Genomic DNA, 22,292 nt, shown 5'->3' on the forward strand with positions numbered 1-22,292 from the left:
CTGGCAGTCCGACAGCACATATGCTCAGGATTTTCTTTGTTTCAGGCATAAAAGGGAAATCCTGTATTAGTGCAGTGTAGCTGGGACCAGAATGCGGTAGCTTCTGATGAATGGCTTGTCACCTGTCATAAGCTCCTGATTACCAGCCCAAATTAATAGTACCGCAGGGCTTCCCTGGTGGTGCAGTGGTTGAGAGTCCGCCTGCCGATGCAGGGGATGCGGGTTCATGCCCCGGTCCGGGAAGATCCCACGTGCCGCGGAGCGGCTGGGCCCATGAGCCATGGCCGCTGAGCCTGCGCGTCCGGAGCCTGTGCTCCACAACGGGAGAGACCACAACAGTGAGAGGTGCGCGTACTGCAAAAAAAAAAAAAATAGTACTGCAAATGTAAAGGTGAGAAAGTTGGGTGGAAGGCGGGGCCTCTGTGGACATCACGTGGCCCTCGGCCCCGCCCTCCCACCTGCACCCACAGGCCAGGTGGATCTGGGCGGAGGCAGGTGGGCTGCAGTAGGCATGGCTGAGGGGACCTGACAGCCCATTAGTCATTTTCCTCCGTGTGACCTTAAGCCGGGCCAGTGGCCCTTCAGTCTCTCACGTCCTTCCTTCCACACAATTGTCCTGGGCGGGGACAATAAGAAATGGGGGGAAAAGAGACAAAGAACAGCAAGCAGCCGGGTTGCAATGATGGGTTCAAACTGTTTCTTGCACTGAGCCTCAGGCTCTCTGCATTTACCTGCACAGGGGCGCCCGTCTAAACTCAGTAACACATGCCTTCCCTTCCTGCGGCCCCTGTAGCTCATGGGGTTTCTTGGGCAACAGCTAAGTTTCCAGATATGCATTTGCTTCTACTGCCAAATCCCAGTATTGCTTTCCGGTTCCCCCCAGAGAGCACATTAATCTTTTTTCCCCATCCCTGTGCCCGGGGCAAGCAGGAGGATGTTACAGGTTAGAGGAGGGATGAGGCCTCCAGGAGGAGGAGGGGGAGGGTGGGGGGGAGGGGGTCTGAATGATCTCAGTTGCCCTCGGGGAGGGCAACAGCAACAAACAGCTGCAGGTGGAAAAGAACCGGGCAGGCAGAGGAAAGCGCTCGCCTTAGATGTGTGCTCCAGGGACCAGGACACGGTTAACCCTCCCTCGTGTCTCTCATATCCTGGCAGTGACTGTCTCTCCAGCCGGCTCTCTCGTTAATCCGGGGCTGGTCTGCTGGCCTCCTGCATCCACTCAGAAGGTGTAGAGTGTGAATGCCTCCTATATTTTTCCACCTGTGGCTACGTGGTGGAGAAAGGCAGTCAGTACCTTTTACCTGTGATGGGTTTGTGGTTTTGTTTTGTTTTTTTTTTGCAAAAGGCTCTTTCCTCTGTGTTGGAGCTTTCCATGTGGATTCTTTTTCTAGTTTGGGAAGGGATGCTTGTGATTTTTCTCTCCTAAATTAGTCCACCTCTGTCAGGGGACACATCAGTCCTTTGGCCTCCTTCCCAGGAGGGCACTCTGATGTGGAGGCCAATTTGAGGACTTCTGCCATGATATATTTCTATCTGGGTCTTCCAAATAACAGGGACACACACACACACACACACACTTGTATATGCATATTCCTCTTGGCAGGGTGCTTTCTCTATAGTAAAAAGGTATTGTATCTAACTGTAGCAGGTCCGTGAATATCTAGATACAATATCACCTTCAAGACGTTCACATCTTTCACGTGTGGCTCTTTCCCCGGCTTCCCTGTGTGATGCGGAGGGAGTTATCTACAGATCGTCCTGGGGGAGAAACGCCCTTGTCTGAAAGAGTCTGGGCTGGCTTGTGTGGGCGTCACATTTTCCTCTCTTCAGGCTCCGCGTTGAAGCCGGGGGAATCCATCCTCGGAAGAGATGGGCATTCTTCCTCTCGAGCACCCACTGGGTGTGACGTTCCCACGAGGAGCCTCTACCTGAGAAGCGGCAGCCCTGCTACGTGCTGCAGTGAGAGGTGCCCGCCCCCGGCCCAGGGAGACGCCCTTGAGGGTCTGGAGTGGCTGCGCTGTTGCCCTCTGCTGGGTTGTCACCCTGATCCATCTGGGGTGAAGTCCCACCTTGCAGCCTTCCTTAAGATGCACTGTCTCAGCGGCTTGGAAAGTTAGGGTGCGGAGGAGGGATAGTTGGAGGGATTCTGTCTTCCATGGCGTGAGAGTTGATGTCTTTGTCTGGAACTAGAAATTTATAGATTTCTAGAAGGTTGGGTGTAGAACAGGCCTCAGGGACTGTCCAGTCTGAATCCCCTTGTTTCTCGAGCAAGAGTTGAAGTTTGTTAATAACAGAGCTCCCTGTGTGACCCAGTGTCGCTGCTCTAGCGGGGGATGACACCCCTGCCTCTTCCTGCATCTTCCACTGTCCATCCGGTTTCCTTTTCACCCGTTCAGCCTCGCCCTCTTCTTTATGCTTTGATCCATCTTGGCATCTTTCCGTCCTTTCTTTCCCCCAGCTCGTGTTGGTATGTTTCTAGCCCCTTCCATCTTAATGCCCAAGTGTCACCTTAATACTTACCTCTGACACCGAGTGACACGCTCAATTTTCTCCTCTCTCGGTTTCTTTATTAATGAGATGATCTCTTGACATTGTTCATAATAAATAGTCTTATGCCCATTTCCTGGCGTGTGAGGAGGGTTTTAATCGCCTCGTTTGTGTCCTCACGTCCCGCTGGAGGCCATCCGCTCCCAGCCGCGAGGTGGTTGATGGTCGTTAGGTCTCCGACATAACCATGGGGCTCATCCAGGGACCAGACCTTGTTAGCCCCGTGTTTACAACTTCAGGCTGATATGTTCCCATCAGACTAATTAGCGTATCAGCACTGTCCTGCAGTGGCCGGGGATCTATCCTGCTTTGTCACTTAGTATTTTCAATTCACTTAGTCCAAAGGTCAGCACTGTAGGACCCCGGGCTTGCCTGAGTCCTCTTTCTGAGGGAGGGTCAGATGCCCTCTGGAGTCACTGTGGGACTGTGCAAGGAAAACCCATGTGTACCTTGAAGGGGCACCACTGCCAGGCCCACCTTTGGACCTTTGGGGGCCGTAGGAGCTTTCATCTTCGTGGACCCCTTCCTCCACCAAAAAAAAAAAGATGGAAGATTATATTTTATAGCTATGTTGGCATAAAGATGAATATAATCCAGGCTGGATTCGTTAGTATGTTTCATTATTATTCATTTCTTCTTATTTTAGAAGAAATTAAAACATTCTGGGGGGGGGCCCTGAAAATGGGTGCTGGGCTCTACACTTCTGTACCTACTGGATCAGTTGGCCCTGTGGCCACCACCGGTCTCTTCCGCACCGATGGCTGAGCCGAAGCCTCTGCCTGGTGGAACTCCTGGAATATGCCACCGCCTTGCCGTGGTTTACTGATGAGCCAGAAGATACTGGATGTGTTGTATGAGGTTGGGGCTTTGATGGAGACTTTGTGCTACACAGAACTGGTGAGCACTAAATCTTGTCCATAATGTATGGCTTCCGATGTAGTCATCGAAGGGAAAATTTAGACTCTAGAAATCTTGGGGTGATAGGGATGTTAGAGAGAGTTTTGCACTACAGGGATTGTGGGAGGTGGAATCCCGAGACGGCCCCTCTGAGTCGCACCCCCTGGTGTGCGCGCCATGGGGTCCCCTCCCCTCGGTGGGGTTTCACTGCCGTTACTTACTGCTCAGCTCCTCTGTCGGTTGACTTCTGGTTCATCAATAGGGAGAGTATCCTGGGTAGGCCTGACCTAATCAGGTGAACCTTTAAAAGAGTGTCTTGGCCCTTCTTGAGGTCAGAGGGATATGAAGTGAGACAGTGTCGTCCCCTGCTGACCTCGAAGAAGCCAGTAGCCGTGCTGTGAATTGCCCACAGTGGGGGCTGCCTGCAAGGACCTGAGGGTGGTCTCTGGTTGCTGGGAGGAGTCCCCAGCACCACCACCAAGAAAATGGGAACCTCTGTCCTTCATCTGCAAAACACTGAATTCTGCCAAGAACCAGCGCGCTTGGATGAGAGCCTCAGATGGGATCTCAGCCCCAGCTGGCTGTGATCTTTCTTTTTTTAAAATAAATTTATTTATTTATTTTGTTTTTGGTTGCATTGGGTCTTCGTTGCTGCGCGCGGGCTTTCTCTAGTTGCGGCGAGCGGGGGCTGCTCTTCGTTGTGGTGCGCGGGCTTCTCATTGCGGTGGCTTCTCTTGTTGCGGAGCACGGGGCTCTAGGCGCGCAGTCTCAGTAGTTGTGGCACGTGGACTTCAGTAGTTGTGGCTTGTGAGCTCTAGAGCACAGGCTCAGTAGTTGTGGTGCACGGGCTTAGTTGCTCCACGGCATGTGGGATCTTCCCGAACCAGGGCTCAAACCCGTGTCCCCTGCACTGGCAGGTGGATTCTTAACCAGTGCCCCACCAGGGAAGTTCTGGCTGTGATCTTGAATTTATCCCAGTGAGATTCTGAGCAAAGGACCCATTTGAACCCCTTCCTGGATCCTTGAACCGTGGAAACTGAGCGATAAGAAACGAGTGTTGCTTTCAGCCCTGAATTTGTGGTAATTTGCTGTGTAGCAGCTGAGACCTTATATGGGCCTGCTGTGTGTCTCAGCTTGGCTGTTTGCTCTGGGACTGAGGCTTGGAAAAGAGAGAAAAGGGGAAGCTGCTGGTCCCCAGGTACCCACAGCAGGAAGCAGAAAAAAATTCCTTAGAAGCAGGTTGCTTCCAACCCTTCTCAGCGGCCAAGCCCTCATCAAGCCCAGATCAGCTGAATAATTAATTCCACTCCAAGCAGAGTGATGCTTTGGATGAAGCCCCATTAAAAAAAAAAAAAAAAAAATCAAGCACGTTCTTCAAAGCCACAGCTTCTGTTTTGAAGTGGTTTGCCTGCCATTTGCACACTAGCTCCTTAGCATAAAAATGCACAGTAATTTCCACCCCCTTCCAGAGCCTCTCCCTCCCCTCCCCGCCCTCCTTGGAGTCACTAACTGGCCCCTGATTCCACCTTTCCCAGCCGGCTTTCTTTGGGCTGTAGACCCTGGTCAGCAGCTCCCTCCGCTGAATGTGCTGGCTCACATCTCACACATGGGCACCTAGTGTGTGCATTCCCACGCACACCCGTTGGGCTGATATGGGTGGGGCTGCTTCTTGAAGTCCCCTCCCCCATGTCTTAGTGTATCCCTGGTGGATCACAGCATGGTGGTGGGAGGAGTAGGGAGATTTGGAATCCAAAGTTCTGGGTTCACATCTTGCTCATACCTCCGATGAGTAGTGTAATGTTAGGTCCTGAACTTTCATGACTTAGTTCCCTCAAATGTAAAGTAGGGGCGTGTATTCGTCTGCTAGGGCTGCGTAACAAACTGCCTCAGACTGCGCGGCTTAAACAACAGGTATTTATTGCCTCCCAGTTCTGGAAGCTGGAAGGCCAAGATCAAGGTGATGGCAGGGTCGGTTCCTCCCAAGAGTGATGAGGGAAGGGTCTGTTCTAGGCCCCCCTCCTTGGCTTGTAGGTGCCATCTTGTCCCTGTGTCTTGACACCGTCTTCTCTCCACGCATGTGTGTGTCCGGATTTCCTCTTCTTACAGGAACACCAGTCATGTTAAATTAGATCCCACCTAAAGACTGCATTTAATTTCATTACCTCTTTAAAGAGCCCATCTTCACATAGAGGACCATTCGGAGGGACTGGGGGTTAGGATTTCAACCTATGAATTTTAGCGGGGGTGGGGTAGGGTAGGGGTGCAACGGTTGAGCCCATAATTGGGTTAATGATGCTGTCTGTCTGCGTCACAGAAAGATACTGAGGATCGAGCGTGACAATACAAGAAAAGGCGGTTAGAAGCTGAGCACGGGATAGACAAGAGGCTTTGTGCAAACATTGGGGTCAATACCAAGGATACTTCTTTCCAACCCACTCCATCTTCTCTGCCTCAGCTCACCCTGCATCTGGTGTTGCATTGTTTTAGTACTTTGATTCCTCACCAGAATTTTATGGGAAGAGGCCTCTTGAGTAATCAGTTCATCCTGTGGGTCGTGACTGTCTTACAGATGCTCTTTTGCTCTCTCTCTTCTTCCTAGAGTTAAGAAAAATCGTTTTATGATTTTATGGTTGTCAAAGCTATATATTGGTGATGAGCCAGAAACATTAGTTTTTTTCTCCTCAGCGGTGCTCTGGTAAAGATCTCTTTTCCAGCACTGACTGTTTTAAAAAAAAAAAAATATATATATATATAATTATTATTTTGTTACTATTATTTATAGTCGTAAAAAAAAAAAGGAAGGGCTGCATTTTATAGAATAATTACCTTCTTGGTTTTCATAATATCCAGCTGGTGTGACTGCAGGGGGAGAAGCACACACACAGTACATTCTACTGACTCATCTTTAAGGATGATCAGCAGACCTGTATTTGTGAAAGTGATAATATTTGAGGCCAAGATACCTCATCCAGCCTTTTGATTTTTTTCTGGATAAATATGATCATATTCCAGTGTAAGCAGCAGAAGTATCTTGCATTGGGAACAGAAGAGGATTGCTTTGAGCACTCTTCCCTTAAAGCTTCATCTGCTGAATATTGATAAGTTCTGTGTGTGGCCAAATCAGTATGGGAAATGCAGGTTTAAACAGAACCACTTCTTTGCTGCGGGACTTCAGAGTCTTCATCTCTTCTGTACGGACGTTCTCAAGTTTTCTGCGTTTATCCGTGGAATCCTTTCTCTGGGATCATCTCAAGGAACAGGGGACCCTGGGAAATGCCTGCTCAGGACAACAGGGGTCATTCAGGAGATTTTTGTCCACACACAAGTGTGTATGGTGTCTCGGTCAGCACACTGCTTTGGCTACAGGAGGCCCAGAGAGTTGTGACTTCAACAGTCTCCATTATTTTGAGCAGAGAAAACCCATCATTGGGTCACTGTGTACTGTTAAGTTCTCAGTTCTAGAGAAGGGAAGGCAGACCTTGCTGTATTTTGAAGGAGAGTTGATACGGCGGGAAACCCAGAGGAGGAGAACCCATTGTTTCGCCCTGTAGACCAGTGTTTTTTTCCCCGTTTGACGCAACGTACGTATTCATTTGAAAGGAAGTAAAGCTCACACAGTCCCAACGTTGATTCGAGCTAGTTTGGCTGTCCCATTATAGACGCATTTGTAAGCCTGAACGTGCACGAGCACGACGTTAAGGTATATGTTAGTCCTTACGCTTTTGGCTGTTCCCCAGTCATGAAACCAAAACGTGTCAGTTCATATCAAAACAACAAAACCGATCAAATCAAAACCAACAACATTTTTGTGATGTGACAGATGAGGTTTTGCCCCAAATAAACCACCAATTCCAAGAGCCAGGTGTGCTGACTGCCGCCATCAGCTGCCGTTGCTTCTGGCTGGTCTGTCCCAGGAACACTGCTGGAAGGAGTCAGTTCTCCCACTGTCCTGGAACTACTTGGGAACCTCCCCCATCTACACAGGGCTTCACGAAGGTATTTGGCCTGAGCTTGGCTCCCAGTATCATCTGTCCATTGAGCCTGCCCTCAACAATGGAAGCAGTACTGCTCGGTCCCTGCTCCGTCATAAACACAAAGGCCAACAAAGGCACTGAAATCCAGCGGTAGGATTTGGTTATAAAGAGGCCACCCTGGTGATTCAGACTGTGGTGTTATTATTTTTTCTTTTGATTATAGCTTATTTTTATTTTTTAAAATTTATTTATTTATTTGTGTTTATTTTTGGCTGTGTTGGGTCTTCGTTGCTGTGTGCGGGCTTTCTCTAGTTGCAGCCAGTGGGCTTTTCATTGCGGTGGCTTCTCTTGTTGTGGAGCACGGGCTCTAGGCACTCAGGCTTCAGTAGTTGTGGCACGTGGGCTCGGAAGTTGTGGCTCACGGGCTCTAGAGCACAGGCTCAGTAGTTGTGGCGCACAGGCTTAGTTGCTCCACGGCATGTGGGATCTTCCCGGGCCAGGGCTCGAACCCGTGTCCCCTGCATTGGCAGGTGGATTCTTAACCACTGTGCCACCAGGGAAGCCCTCGATTATAGTTTAAGTGAAAATACAAACTTAAAAAAATTTTATAGAAAACTTCTGACCTCTGCGAGTATGTCTTTGGGTCCCCATTGGAGAAGCACTGTTTTAGGCGTGTGAGATTGAGTTTCACCCATGGATCCAGAGGGCTGCGTTTTGTCTGTCTGTGCCTATGTGCTGTGGTTGTTTGCAAAAACGGCCACAAATTCTCCCCCTGTTGTTATCCATACGATGACACGTGACCCTGGACCCCACCCCTCCCCCCTGCCCGCCCACACACACAACAAGAGGTACAGTTGGTTTATCCATCCCTTCAATCTGGATGGTCATTGACCTGCTGTGGTACCAAATGTGATGCAAGCAGAGACTTGACTGTAGCACTTGACATCGGATGTTTCCTTCTCTTGCTGCCCCTGAAACCGGAGTTTGCCATATGAATGAGCCCAATTAGCTTGCTGGAGGACCGCAGGTCTCATGGAGAAGAATCTAGCAATAATAGTTATTGATGTTCTAAGGCACTAAGTTTTGGGGTATTTTGTTACCAACCATAAGTGTCTGATATGCATGCATTGTTTTTCCTGGGAAGAGAAATCTTGTCTTTTAGCAGATTTCTGGAGGAATCTGATATTCTCCAAAAGGATAACAGAGGTCAGAAAAAGTTGCCTGGAAAGACCAGCTGGGGGATTCTCAAAATATTAAGAAGCCAGAAAAGGGTCAGCCTGGATTTTTTTTTTTAATTAATTTTTATTGGGGTATAGTTGATTTACAATATTGTGTTAGTTTCAGGTGTACAGCAAAGCGAATCAGTTATACATATACATATATTCACTCTTTTGAAGATTCTTTTCCCATGTAGGCCATTACAGACTATTGAGTAGAGAGTTCCCTGTGCTATACAGTAGGTCCTTATTAGTTATCTATTTTATATATAGTAGTGTGTCAGTGTGGCTTTTATAGATATATTTTAATGACTTCTAGGATTAAGGATAATCATTGAGGATTAGAAAGAAAATACTTCATTGTACTTAGGTATTTGCATTCATTTAGATTTATATTATTGTTTTAAGGAAAAGTCATATTTTGAGTTATAAGAAAAAGCATAATGCTTTGGAAAACTCTGCCACTCGCCGTCTCTCTGTCAACTATGCTAGTAGGAAACCTGACTCTTTGGAGCGCACCACAGAGCCACTTACGTGGAGCAGCGATTGGAGGGCTATCTTTGCAGACCCTCAGGGAGCTGTACCTTTGCAGAGAGAGCTGTGTGGTGCTTTAGAATCTGTTGTATGTGATTAAATAGGCTTGATTATGAATAGTAATTTGGCATCAGAAATAGAAGGATTTGTCCCTAAAAAGATAGTCTGAGTAATAGCATACTTACATAGCTTAAACATAACTAGAATTCTGTAATCAACTTTGCCTTTGGGAAGCTTTAGGCTGAGGTCGTGGAGGAGATGGGGAGGAAGCTGAAAGATGTGGCCTTGGTGGGATCCTGGGCTTCGGGGTGGAAAGATCTTACCTTCCGGGAAGTGAGCTGGGCTGCCCCGCTCTGAGTATTTGTGCCAGGAAGGGGAGTAGAGTTGGAGCGTTTGGGTGGAGAGTCCCAGGGTAGGTGACTGTCCATCCCCATGTGGTCTCAGGCCTGACGTTGAGGGTCTTACACAATCATCAAGGGGAGAGAAGCTGGCGCTGGGTAGAAAGTCATGCTTTTTGCCGTTACCTGGAAACTCTGATACTTCTAAACCTTTTCTTGACGTCTCTGCAGTAATCCCCTTTGCCTTCTTTCTTACGGCCTAAACATTTTGTGTTTACCCGGATCTCTGTCTTCTGTATTATACAACATTTCCCCTCTCATTTTGGAGGTTTTGTAGTATCGCTCATTCCTGTAAATTCACTGAGTTCTTGGGCCCCGGACGCTGTGCTAGGCCCTCATAGGAGAGCCGGAAGACACAGCTCCTGCTTTCAGAATCTCATGATTTTGAGATAGCCAAGGAAACCGAGAGTTACTGTGCAGTTTGGCAAATTTGATGAGGGAAACGTGTGGGATGTCAGGGGAGCACAGAGAGGGAGGCGCATTTAATCCCGACTAGGCTGGGTTTATCCAGGAAGGCTTCCTGGAGGAGGGAGCTCAGACTTCCTCATCCAGGATTTTAAAAGCATCAAGGATGGAACAATTAGAAGCTTGAAAACCTGCTTCACTGGCAACGGACGGGATGTCATGCTGTTACTGTAGGGAGAAGGGGCGGAGCTGGGTTGGGGTGCAATCTTAGTGCTCTCAGACAAGATGAACTGTGCTTCCCAAACCAGTAGGGACCAAGGACTTTGGGTTGTCCTCCTTGTCTTTAGGGCTCCTGGCTATGACCCGGGATCCCTCAGTGTGTAGGCAAACGAGGCAGGGAAGACAGCAGCTACTTGTCCCCTCTGTCACTCTGTGTCCCTGTTTGCTGTGAGGCCGGCTGCTCACCGCCCTGTGCCCGCCCGGCCCCGGGCAGCAGGGCGCTACCGGCCTCCCCGGGAGAGAAGGTCATCTATTATGTAAGCAATATCCATATTCCGGCTGGTGATCAGGGGCGTCATTTAATTTTTTTTCCATTATGTGAAATAATTTCAGGTCGTGGTATGAGTGTCATTATTATTGCAATTTCTTAGTAATGAAAACAGCATCCACTGGTTCCCGTCACCCTGTGTGTCTGGGTTAAGTGGGAAAGGCAGAGGCAGCGGCTGGTGGGGCAGTGGGGGGAGAAGACAAAGTCTGCTCGGGGCTGCCAGCGCCCCCCCCCCCCCAGCATCAGTGCGCCTGGTTCCCCGGGGCAGGGGCGCGCTGCGGCTTCCCCACTGGGGTGGAGCACCCGCCTTGCTCTGGCTGTGTGTGGCTGGCAGGGGCCACCAGTGAATCCTGCGAACCTTCCCTTTGCTCTTCATCAGGGACCTGTGGCCCCCTGACAAAGCTCAGTGAAAGAGACCGCTCTTCACAGGGCCAGGGAGGCGCAGAGACATCCCGGAGGACCCCCCGTGGCCTGAATCGGCATGATAGAGGGTGTGCCTGTGTGGGTCCGGCGGAGGTCAAGCTTGCCACGAGCACGTGGGCGAGTATCGGAGGTTGATGTGCTCTGCTTCCCCTGATGGCTGGTAACAGCAATGGTATGTCCCAGTGAGAGAAGAACCAGAGACAGGTGAGCGTAGGGGAGGATGCTCTTGGGATGCGGGCGAACGCATCCAGCTGGTTGCCCTGAGTTCTGGGGGCCGCAGGGCCTGCGGGGCTCCGGGACCTCGTGGAGAGTTTCCATTTGTGCTTTGCGTGGGGGGCTGTCGTTGCCATCGTCGATTTCATTTGGAGACTCCTGCATCCTGTCGGGTTGCGCTCCAGGTTTTCAGTCCTTTTGTGACTCGTTTCTTTGGGGCTGTAGAAACATCAGCAACCAGCAGCTGTCTTCCTGGGGCAGCAAACACTGATGAGCAGCATCTGGGTTTTATTCCTTGGGGGAGACGTGCATATTAGGTTTCGAAGTTCTTTTGCTTTCACATCGAGCATATTGCAGGGCTGCTTTCCTCCCTTCCCATCTCAGTTTGTTTCTTCCTTCTTTCCCTGTCTCTCCACGCTCCCTCTTTTCCTTCTGGAAAGTGCTAGGCTTTTCCAGCTCGCGTCTCTTGGCGCTGTCTTTTCAGAGTGGGTGGAAGTTGCTCTGTTTATTCTGAGCCAGGGATTTGCCCCAACCATTAATAATAATAATAATAATAATAATAGTCACCAGAGAACAATGATCTCAAGTTCCTTGGCCCTGGATGGACGTCGCCCGGCGCCTCCCAGCAGCCCCCTCCCTGCTCTCTGTACCGAGCTGGATTTGGAGGATTGGGTGGGGACGGGGGAGGAGGGCAGGGGAAGCACTCGGTGGGGGGTGGGGGTGGGGGTGGCAGGTGATGCAAAAGGAGAGGGAGATTTGTAGCTTGGGAAGCAGCCTGTGTTTCAGTGCCTTGACATTTGGGAGCTACAAGACGACACAGCAACCGTGAGCTGCCCAGAGTCCCGGGGACTCAGATGAAACAGTCAGGGGAAGGAGAGTGACTCATTGCCCGGCCGATGGGCAGCCTAGCGGGCTCTCAGGGACGCGGTGCAAAGTCGAGAACAGCTTGCATTAGTCAGATGTTTGCCCTGGACGCGATCACGCCCTCACCTCGCCGTCCTTAACGGGGCTGCAAGGATTGAGTGAGGTAGCCCGGATGGAAAAGCTTTGCAGAGATTAAAAAAAAGCCTCAGAAGTGAAAGACAGTGTTGATATCAAGTAAAGAGGGGCATGTTCAGCAAAGCAAGAAGATGTGGAGAAGGAATTCCCCCCCCCAGGGGACTTGGTGGCCCCTGCACAGGCCACGCTGCGTTTATTTAAGGCTCTGGTAAAAAAACAAACAAACAATGCAGCATCCCGTCCACCTGCAGTGTCCTTGCTGCGTGAGCAGACAGGGCTCCAGGGAGTGAGGGGTGGTGTCAGGCCTGCGGGATGAGAGCCACCTTGGCCCTGCAGGTGCTTCCTGACTCTCCCCCGACATCATGGACATTATGATAAAGCCACCAAGGCACCGCTGGTGTCGCTCACCAGGCTGTTCCTTGAGATTCCAAGGGACGTATTTCTCTGTTTTCTTCGTCAGCAGTTGAGAGTGAGGGAGGGGATGTTGGAATCCTGAAGGGAGTCTGAAAGGAGCCCTGGGAGGCTGGCCGGTGCCTGGGCTCAGGGATGCTCAGGGAGCACCGGGGCGTAGAAGCTGCCCCCCAGCATCACCCTGTGGGTGTTCCCTGCCACTCCCACGCTGCACAGCTGCCCCACCCTTCCCAAGGCCACACGTGGGACCGAGTGCCCAGGACGGGGGTGGGTACAAGTGGGATCTGCTGGGGTTCTGTCCAGCTTTTTAAAAGGCAGCCTCTAAGTGAAGCTGGGGTGGGATCGTATTAGTACACCCCGCCCCCAGCCCTGAAATAAAGCAGTACAGCCAGCGGAATGTAGGTTGATGAAATGGTCAAAGGATATGGCCGGCAGGGGGGTCGCGGTGTGGGGTGTTTGCTCTCCTGCTCCGTGCCTGGAACCCCATCTTCGGAAATCAGTGTGGCTTGTTCCCTTCCGTTCAGGTCACTGCTCAAACACCACCTTCTCAGAGAGCCCTCCCTCAGCACCGTATCTGGAGGAGCCCTCCAGCTTTGAGCTTCATAATGAGATGCTAGGGGATGCTAGAAGGATGCCTGGCATGGGGCTTGAACCTGGTACACATGACAATTGTCCTATGTAACTATGGCGATGAGTTTGTTTTTCTTCTCAACATTATCCCGACCTGGCCCTCGACTTTATAATTTATTGTTAGTTTCTTGTGTGTCTCTGGAAGATCCGTGAGGAGAGGGGACTTGGCTGTTTTGTACCATCAGGACCTAAAATGGTTCTGGTGCACAGCTGATGCTTAATATAAGTTTGCCAAACACATGAAAGGCAGGCTTCCTGGAGGAAGCGGGAAAATTCTTATCTTGACAATAAAAAGAGGGTCTGTGCATTCTCAGCATGACCAGCAATACAAGGAGGTCCTCATCGTCCTAAATGTTTCTGAAGCAGAGGGTTTCTCACCTTCAACACTGTTGGCATTTGGCCACATCATCCTCTGTGCTGGGAGCCGTCCTGCATGACACGGGGCTTTTAGCAGCATCGCTGGCCTCTACCCACTAGGTGTCCACACCCTTCTTCTCCCCCACGCCCACATACAAAAACGCCCATTGCCAGATGTCCCCTGCGGACAGAGACACCCCAGTTGAAAACTGCTGTCCTCGATTAAAACCAGGGTCTCTCCCAGCTGCACCCGCCTGATCGGCCCCCGTCAAAGCAGCAGCCCTGAGCATATTAAGGTGGCCGCGTCTCTGCTGTAATGAAGTGGTTCTCTTGCCATATCCTTTCCCCAGCTCCGCATCAATCACATTCTATAAAGAAGCAAGACAAAGGAAGAAACACCCGCCGACGCACGCACTCTCCTAGTGAAACACGTCTTTCAGGGCTGCAGTGATTCCTCAGATGTCAGCGTGAGATGTAGGATTAGAAATAATTAAAGCTTATAAACAAACAAAGAGCTGCGACTGTGTGGCCCGAGGCACATGGCACAGACACCAGCTGTCATTCAGTGGGGGTGGGGTGGGGGGAGACGCTGGCCTTCCCCAAGTCCCTTCTGTCCCCAAGAGTCGTCCATCTGCAGCGTCAACCTTGACTATTACAGTGGGACGGTCTGCCTCTCTTGGTGCCTCTCTCAGTGACAGAGCAGGTGAAATCCCACAGCCTCTAGGATTCTACAGAGGGTCCTAAGAACTTTAACGAGGGCAGCTCAAACCACACCACCAGGCATTTTTCCCATTTAAAACAAAGGAGGTGTCGGTACCCTTATTAAAGTGCATTATAAGGGAACTATATTCCATATCCTGTGATAAACCATAATGGAAAAGAATATGAAAAGGAGTGTGTGTATAAAACTGAATCACTTTGCTGTACAGAAGAAATTAACACAACATTGTAAATCAACTATGCTTCAATTAAAAAAAAGTGCATTATAGGACTTCCCTGGTGGCGCAGTGGTTGGGAGTCCGCCTGCCGATGCAGGGGACACGGGTTCGTGCCCGGTTCTGGGAAGATCCTACATGCCGCGGAGCGGCTGGGCCCGTGAGCCATGGCCGCTGAGCCTGCGCGTCCGGACCCTGTACTTCGCAATGGGAGAGGCCACAACAGTGAGAGGCCCGCATACTGCAAAAAAAAAAAAAAGTGCATATTATAGAATACATTGTAAATAAATGATTAGGACAATATCAATATATTGGAGAAATGAGAGGATGTGAGAGGAAGCATTTATGTTCTCGTTCACATTTAGTTGGACAGAAATAATGAAGTAGAATGTCAGAATCATTAGTTTCTCTTTCTGATCCCTGATCAACATGATGATGAGAAAACAAGAAGGGGTGTGTGTGTGTGTGTGTGTGTGTAAGACACAGCCAGGCATAACTTTTGTGAGATTCCTTCATGAAACTTACCCAAGAAAACAGTTTTAGTATTTGCTTATGAATAGATGGATTTCAGTGATTGGATTAATAAGCCTTCTTCTCTCCCCTGTTAGGGACACACGTTTATTTATTATTAATTAATTAATTAATTTGCACTGGGTCTTAGTTGTGGCAGGCGGGCTCCTTAGTTGAGGCTCGTGGACTCCTTAGTCGTGGCGTGCGAACTCTTAGTTGCGGCATGGATGTGGGATCTAGTTTCTTGACCAGGGATTGAACCCGGGCCCCCTGCATTGGGAGTGCGGAGTCTTGTCCACTGCGCCACCAGGGAAGTCCTGGGACACACATTTTAAATGGAAACTTCTGTTTAGAACTATTTTTGCCTGGTTTTCAAAAAACATCTGCTGTTTCTTTCCCCATCGAGGTGATCCTGTTCACCGTCCCTTAGGGTCAGAGGGTTCCTGCCCATGTCTTTGGAGGAGAAGCTCACAGCCCCGCTGTAGGTTCACTTGTTTGCTCCTCCTGTGTTCCACTGGAACATAAGCTCCATAAGAGCTAGAACTTCGTTAGTTCACCAAGTATCCACACCGTTGGCAGTCAATAAATATTTGTTAAATAAACATGGGGGTCAAAATCAAACTTTGCGTAGTTAATGCAAAAACAGTCAAAATGACTGGTTATGTACAAAGCAGAAGGGTGACGTGGTGATCTAAGGCTGTCTGGGCTTGCCTCCAGCTGTGCTGTGTCCTCCACGACTGTCAGTTGCCCTCCTTTGAGGTGCTTTTGTTTGACTCTCGTCCCCTTTTGATCTCTGGAGAGGTGGTGACCTTGGTTCCTGCTGCGAGGCTGCCATTGAGCGGACCTGCCCTCCAGGCTTCTTTTGACAGTTGGGGAACTGAGTCCCTTCTGCCATCTGCCCAGTGGTGATGAATCGTGGAGGGAGGGGGCTTTGATGTTCGACCTGATCCTTCCCAGTGTGTGTTTTTCCCATTTCTAGGATCAGCACCGACGCCTCAGGTCCCGCTGTTGTCATCCTCAAAGTTCTGCAGCCAGAAAGCTTGTCGCCTTGCTCTTGACTCAGCCCAGCCTGACATCTGGGTCTGGCCCGGGAACTAGGCTGGCCCGGGGCTCTCAGTAGAGAAGGGCAAAGCACCTTGGCTGCCGGGAGCTGGAGGGGCCGGGGGAATGAAGGCAGACAGGTGTTACAGTGATGCCCCTGCTTCTCGTTTCAGGGTGCAGCAGAAGACCCCCAGATGGCCCTGGCACTGAATCTCGACCCTGCGTTGATGAAGAAGTCTGATGCTGAGGGTCCCAGGCCGTTCTTCCCCGAGAGTGAACTTTCCATCCGGATAGGTAGAGCTGGGCTTCTTTCAGGCAAGCTCCCTGCTGCAGACCCTGGGCCGAGTGAGACAGGGGAGACTCAGGCCTGGTGGCAGGAGGGATGGCAGGGAAATGCCAGGTGCTCTGTCCTGTCCTTGCAAAGTACCCACCCCACTGTCGCACGGCGCTGAGCCAGGGTCTGGCCCCGTGCTTTCCTTCCCCATTGGCTCTGCAAACCACCTGCGTAGTGCACAGGAGGTAACAGGGCCTTTTGATTTGCTCTTCCAACTTGGACAAGTGGGCAAGGGCCACTCTGATGGGACTGGGCTGGTTTGGGTTGGAGTGGATGGGCACCTGTCCCTCTGTCTCCGCCTCCCTGACGGACCCTGGATGTTCCTTTCCATTTACGTGGCTTTCATCTTTTTGGTCCATCTGGGGAAACTGACTGTTGCTCTCACTGATTGAGTTTGGAGCCAGAAGACCTGAAAACACTGATGGCAAAGTCATGCCTTTTGTCTTAAGTTAGAGGGAGTGCGTCCCTCAAGAGGAATAGGGTAGGAATTCCGGAATCTCTGTCGGGGGAGTGCAGACTGGGCCAGTGCCCCCTGAGAAGTTGTTCAGAGGATTATGCCGGTTTCCAGTCTCCGTGTAGGACTCCCCCGCTCCTTGCCCGGTCATGGCTCACCCAGGGCAGTTGGCTAATTTAAGCACCAGTTTGCACCAGGAGAGGTGGATGCCTGTTTTTTCCTTTGCATTTATTCAAGTCCCACGTTTAGCGGGCAAGCGCCACCTCCCCCCGCCAACACTGTGAAACGTTTGTCCCTCCCCCTCCCCACTTCTGTAAATCTCAGACTCGGGAACTAAAACCAGGCAAAGGATGTTGAGAGTGGCTGTCTCCTGCCTCGCTTGGAGTTCTCCCTTAGGTGCGGCAGAGAGAAACAGACTGGTGACCAGTCGCTGTCTTCACATTAGTGATTTAAGGGAGAAAGTCCTTTCATGTTTCCGGGCTGGGACGTTAATTTGCTCTTTCCACCCTGTGTCGGCAGAGGTGATCTCTAGACCGCGGTACAGTAAACGTACAAAAGTTACAGCGATGCCCCGGCCAGTTCTCAGTTCTCTGCGTTCAGCTTATGTCCTGCATGAATTATTCATGGAGAACTCGAATACCTTCTCCACTGGGGTTGCGGCTCACTGCCGCCTACCGCTTTGGATGTGGGATGTAATCGGGAAACGAAAATCCATCTAACGTGAGCTCAAGTACTAGAGGGTTAGCACGAAAACCTGCCCGCTGTGTGCAGTCAGTCTTGTCATTCATACTCAAATCAGGACCACTCGGTGCTGTCTGCCGTTCTCCTCTTACTGGAGAGTCAAGAGCTGTCCAATGACCAGCGTGGGACACCATCCTCCAGTAGAGATTGTCATTTTCCATGCTGAGTCGTGGGAACACAGGGACAGGAGGCTTTCTCTCCATTCTCCCCAGCTATCCTGTCGTGGAGCTCCTGTGATCCGCTATGAAGACATTATGGTCCTGATTCTTTTTTTTTGCTATAAAAATAGAATAGGAGGGCTTCCCTGGTGGCGCAGTGGTTGAGAGTCCGCCTGCCGATGCAGGGGACATGGGTTCGTGCCCCGGTCCAGGAAGATCCCGCATGCCGCGGAGCGGCTGGGCCCGTGAGCCATGGCCGCTGAGCCTGCGCGTCCGGAGCCTATGCTCCGCAATGGGAGAGGCCACAGCGGTGAGAGGCCCGCGTACCGCAAGGAAAAAAAAAAAAAAAAGAATAGGACCACCTTTTAATTTATTCTGAGGCCAGTAATACCCTGATACCAAATGGGTATCAAGGCGTCACAAGAAAACTACAGACCAGTATATTTTTTAATAAGACAGAAATACCCAAATCACTCTAATGCCATATTTACGTTCCTAATTCTGAGCCTTCTCTACGATGAAGAAATTGGCTAGATTTTATTCTATCCCATTTTTTTCAATCTTCAAGGCCACAGGCGGGAAGGTTCAGTGCCTGTCAATCGATCAAAAAAAAAAAAAAAGGTAAAAAGGGCGATCCCTTTGAGATGAACCTTTTCCGCTGGGGCCATGGGAATATAGGGCCAGCGGCAGTTGACTTTCCTGGAAAGTCTCCCAGGATTGCTGGATCTTCTTGGCCACCCCAGTGTGGAGCCGTGAGCGGAGACTGCGTGGGAGATGATGCAATCCCGTCCTCTGCTCAGAAACACCTAGGCATTGCCTGTTACCAGGTTACCAAGCAACCCTCAGTCGTTGTTGCTAACTGTTCAGATACAGAGGCAAATGCAGCCTTTGTGGGAGCACAGAGATGGTTTGCAGAGACCGAGGGAACCAAGCCACCTCTGGAAAGGTTGCTGTTCCTCCCACCTGGGCACACCTGTGGCTGTCAGGCAGTTGAAGACTGTACAACTGGTAATGGCTCTTTGATGACTGGCCTTGTGCAGATCAAGTCTGAATACCTGTTATTTGTACCATCTGGATCTGCCCTTGAGCTAGCTGTAAATGGAGCCCGGAGATGGGTTTAATGGGTGTTTAGTAACATCAGCCTTTAAGAAGTAACGTTGGCGCTGCTGTTATAATGTCCCATAATTGGTTCAACAAGAGGAAGAGCCAGAAAAACCACGCTGTGGGAGAGGAGGTCCGGCTGCTCTGAGCATCGCCAGCAGCCGAGCTGGGAAAAGCATTTATGCATTTATGAGTGCTTTCCTGTGTATGTCCTGGTGCCAAACGTTTTACAATATCAACTGTTCTCAGGGCCGGGGATATTTTGGGACTTAGCTAGACCAGTCTAGCTAAGTCAGTCTCTCTCTCTGTCTCTCTCTCTCTCCCACCCCCCTCAACTATTTATCTCTCTCTCCAGCTAGCTCTCTTTTAATTAATTACTTAAGAAAGTAATAACATGGATTACAAATAAAAGTAAATTTTCTTCCACCTTCAGATCCCTTCAGATCCCTTACGGTCTAGGTTCCCATCTCAGACACAAACACGGTTTCTAGGTTCTTGTGTTTCCTTTCAGAAATATTATGTTTATACCATCATACTTGGCCCGTTATTCTGTGCCTTGTGTTTCTCACTTAATAACACATTTTGGTTTTTGTTTCCTGGGCATTCATGGATTCTTATTCTTGGCCATGATCTTCCCTAATTAGTCCCCTCTTGATGGCCCTTTAGGGTGTTTACACTCTTTTGCTCTTACAAAGAAAGTGGCACAGAGCACTTTCATGCATACATCTCTATGGGCAATTCTATTGTCGAGTAAATTCTAGAAACGAGGCCAGGGGTTCTGTACATCTGGGGTCCATGAGTGGGCGCCAAAGGGTTTATGAACCTCTTGGAATCTAATGCAAAAAGATACGTGTTTTTGGAAGGCAAAGATCTACAACGTCCATCACACTTCAGATGGCTCCACGACCCCAGTGTTTATCTAGAACTTGGCTTTTTTGCCTCAGCCCCCCCCATTTAGCCTCCAGTGGACTTTTTTTTTTCTTTTCTCACTAGTACTCTCTTTAGGCTAAAGAAGGGTAATTTTTTTTTTAATTTAACATCTTTATTGGAGGATAATTGCTTTACAATGTTAGTTTCTGCCGTACAACAAAGTGAATCAGCTATATGCATACATATATCCCGATATCCCCTCCCTCTTGCGTCTTCCTCCCACGCTCCCTATCCCACCCCTCTAGGTGGTCACAAAGCACCGAGCTGACCTCCCTCTGCGACGTGGCTGCTTCCCACTAGCGATCTATTTTACATTCGGTAGTGTATGTACGTCCATGCCACTCTCACTTCGTCTCAGCTTACCCTTCCCCCTCCCCGTGTCCTCAAGTGCATTCTGTACGTTTGCGTCTTTATTCCTGTCCTGCCCCTGGGTTTGTCAGAACCTTTTTTTTTTTTGCGGTACGCGGGCCTCTCACTGTCGTGGCCTCTCCCGTTGCGGAGCACAGGCTCCGGACGCGCAGGCTCAGCGGCCATGGCTCACGGGCCCGGCCGCTCCGCGGCATGTGGGATCTTCCCGGACTGGGGCACAAACCCGTGTCCCCTGCATCGGCAGGCGGACTCTCAACCACTGCGCCACCAGGGAAGCCCCAGAACCATTTTTTTTTTAAAGAAGGGTAATTGTTAACTGCCCCATTTCCATACGTTGTTTGTTCTGAGAGAGGAAGCTGCAACTTTTCAAGGGTTTTTTTTTCATGGATCCATTATCATGGCAGGTGGAGGATTGTCTGTAATTTTGTGTACCTGTGGAAGGAACAGAAGTAGGCATTGTTCTCCAGGAGAGAAAGAGGTGGATTTAATTTGGGAAATTAGCTGTGAAGTGGCTTCTGTTTATTATCTATAAACCTTTGCAAAGCTTGTTGGGTGGAGAAGTGAATGGGGGTTTAAGTCAGGCAAGAGTAAGCCGTAGGAAACTCTGGTTAGAAACACAGTTTTCCTTGACGCCTTATTCTTTTATGTTAGGAGAATTCACCTGGCAATGATAATTCTACCTGGACAGCCTGGCAGATGAGAAACCATGTTTTGCACAACAAAACCGACGCAGACCTAGCGTCAAGTGGCTTATAAGTTTGGAGAAATTGCCAGCTCCAGTCACGTGTATTTGTTTGTGTCTTAGGAATTCCTCATTGGTTGTGCTCCGGACTTGCTGGGTGGCATCTTCCCGTACAACTAGAGCTGATCTTGGGAGACAGAATTTGCCTTTTCCAGCTCAAGGTTCCCAAGTGCCCGACCCCCCGATGAGCATCTACAGGGCTTGTCCACTGAGAGTCAGGAAGGCGCTTAGATGTGCTCTGATGCCCTTCCCCCTCTCCAAGGCGCCCCCATCTCTCCTCCAGGTATCATACTGTCGTCTTTCAATCACGCACTTGGAATCATTCCTCTCCCCTATTTTCGCCTTTAAGTATCCTCCCTTCGGTGCCTCTGGGAAGAGACTTGATCAGCTGTTGAACGTGGAGGCATCAGTTATCGACAGTGTTTTACTCCCACTCGTGTGTTATGTCTTAACTGGGGACAGTTTCTTTAGCTGAAGGGTTTTCACACTGGTTGGCCTTTGGAGGATTATATTTTCCAGCACACGTGTGGGCCTGGGGCCGGGAAGCCGTCGCTGTGGGGTGAGATCCCTTCTCGGAGGCCAGCTGCCTGTTTGCTCTGTAAGACCAGCCACGTGTATTCAACTCCCAGCTCCTAGATTTCCTTGACACTGAAATCCTTTAAAATAGCCGAATCCCAGGGAAGCAAAGAGGACTTTTTTAAAACAGCTTCAAGCTTCCTCTGACAATCACCTTTTTCTTCTCCCATATCTTCTAATTTTCCAAGTCTTCCTTGTCTTCTGTCACCGATATTTCCACTCAAATTTAGTACACTGAAATTTGATCAGGAGCCAGATGTAGCTCTTAGGAGAAATTTTGATTCTTTTTTGTTTTTATGACTAGGTCTCTAAAATAATGTGTTTAGGGAAGTCTCTGAGGGGTTATTCGTAATTTTGAATTTTTATCAGTAAGCTCTCTACAGATGAAAGAATGATATCACAGTTATTCATGTAATTTAATGTCTTGGCATGTGGTTTTAGCAATTAGACTCTTTTTTTTTTTTTTTTTTCTATAACTGGTTGGTCAGGGGACATTTTCAAGTCTTCTCCTGGCTTCCTTGAGAGGAGTTGCCTGGGACCTGAACGATAGGCAGGTCCTGGCTTTGCTCTGTCCTTTCCGGGTGAGGGCCTGTGTAACCTGGGCTTCTTCATTCAAAAGGGCATGAACCCAACCTGTCAGCACATGGCAATAGTACTGAGGCTATTAGGCTACTAAAATATGCCACGTCTCAATTCCAAAACAAAAAGCAAACCCAAAATATTTTGCCAGAGGATAAAGAGCAAAGTGTTCAACAATAATAATTACCAGGAGCTCTTTAGCATCATGGAAGTTAAATAAAATGAGGAAGTAGTACAGAAATACCCTCCGGAACAGGGCTGTCCGTGGGT

The 22,292-nt window shown here is 49.7% G+C and overlaps 1 protein-coding gene across 12 annotated transcripts in view; it reads left to right on the forward strand.

Annotated features, from left to right (window-relative positions):
• The window catches only part of SLC39A11 (solute carrier family 39 member 11), a 429,582-nt gene that overhangs the window by 164,824 nt on the left and 242,466 nt on the right, over window positions 1-22,292 (forward strand). For 11 of the 12 annotated variants that reach the window (XM_079905469.1, XM_079905476.1, XM_079905467.1 and 8 more), the window contains one exon: window positions 16,212-16,353. In XM_079905469.1, coding sequence (XP_079761595.1) covers window positions 16,212-16,353 — 142 coding nt within the window. The remainder of the gene's footprint in view (window positions 1-16,211; window positions 16,354-22,292) is intronic. The other variant, XM_079905475.1, reaches the window with a different exon arrangement.

This window comes from Stenella coeruleoalba (assembly GCF_951394435.1).
Source record: "Stenella coeruleoalba genome assembly, chromosome: 19".
Classification (NCBI taxonomy): Eukaryota; Metazoa; Chordata; class Mammalia; order Artiodactyla; family Delphinidae; genus Stenella; species Stenella coeruleoalba.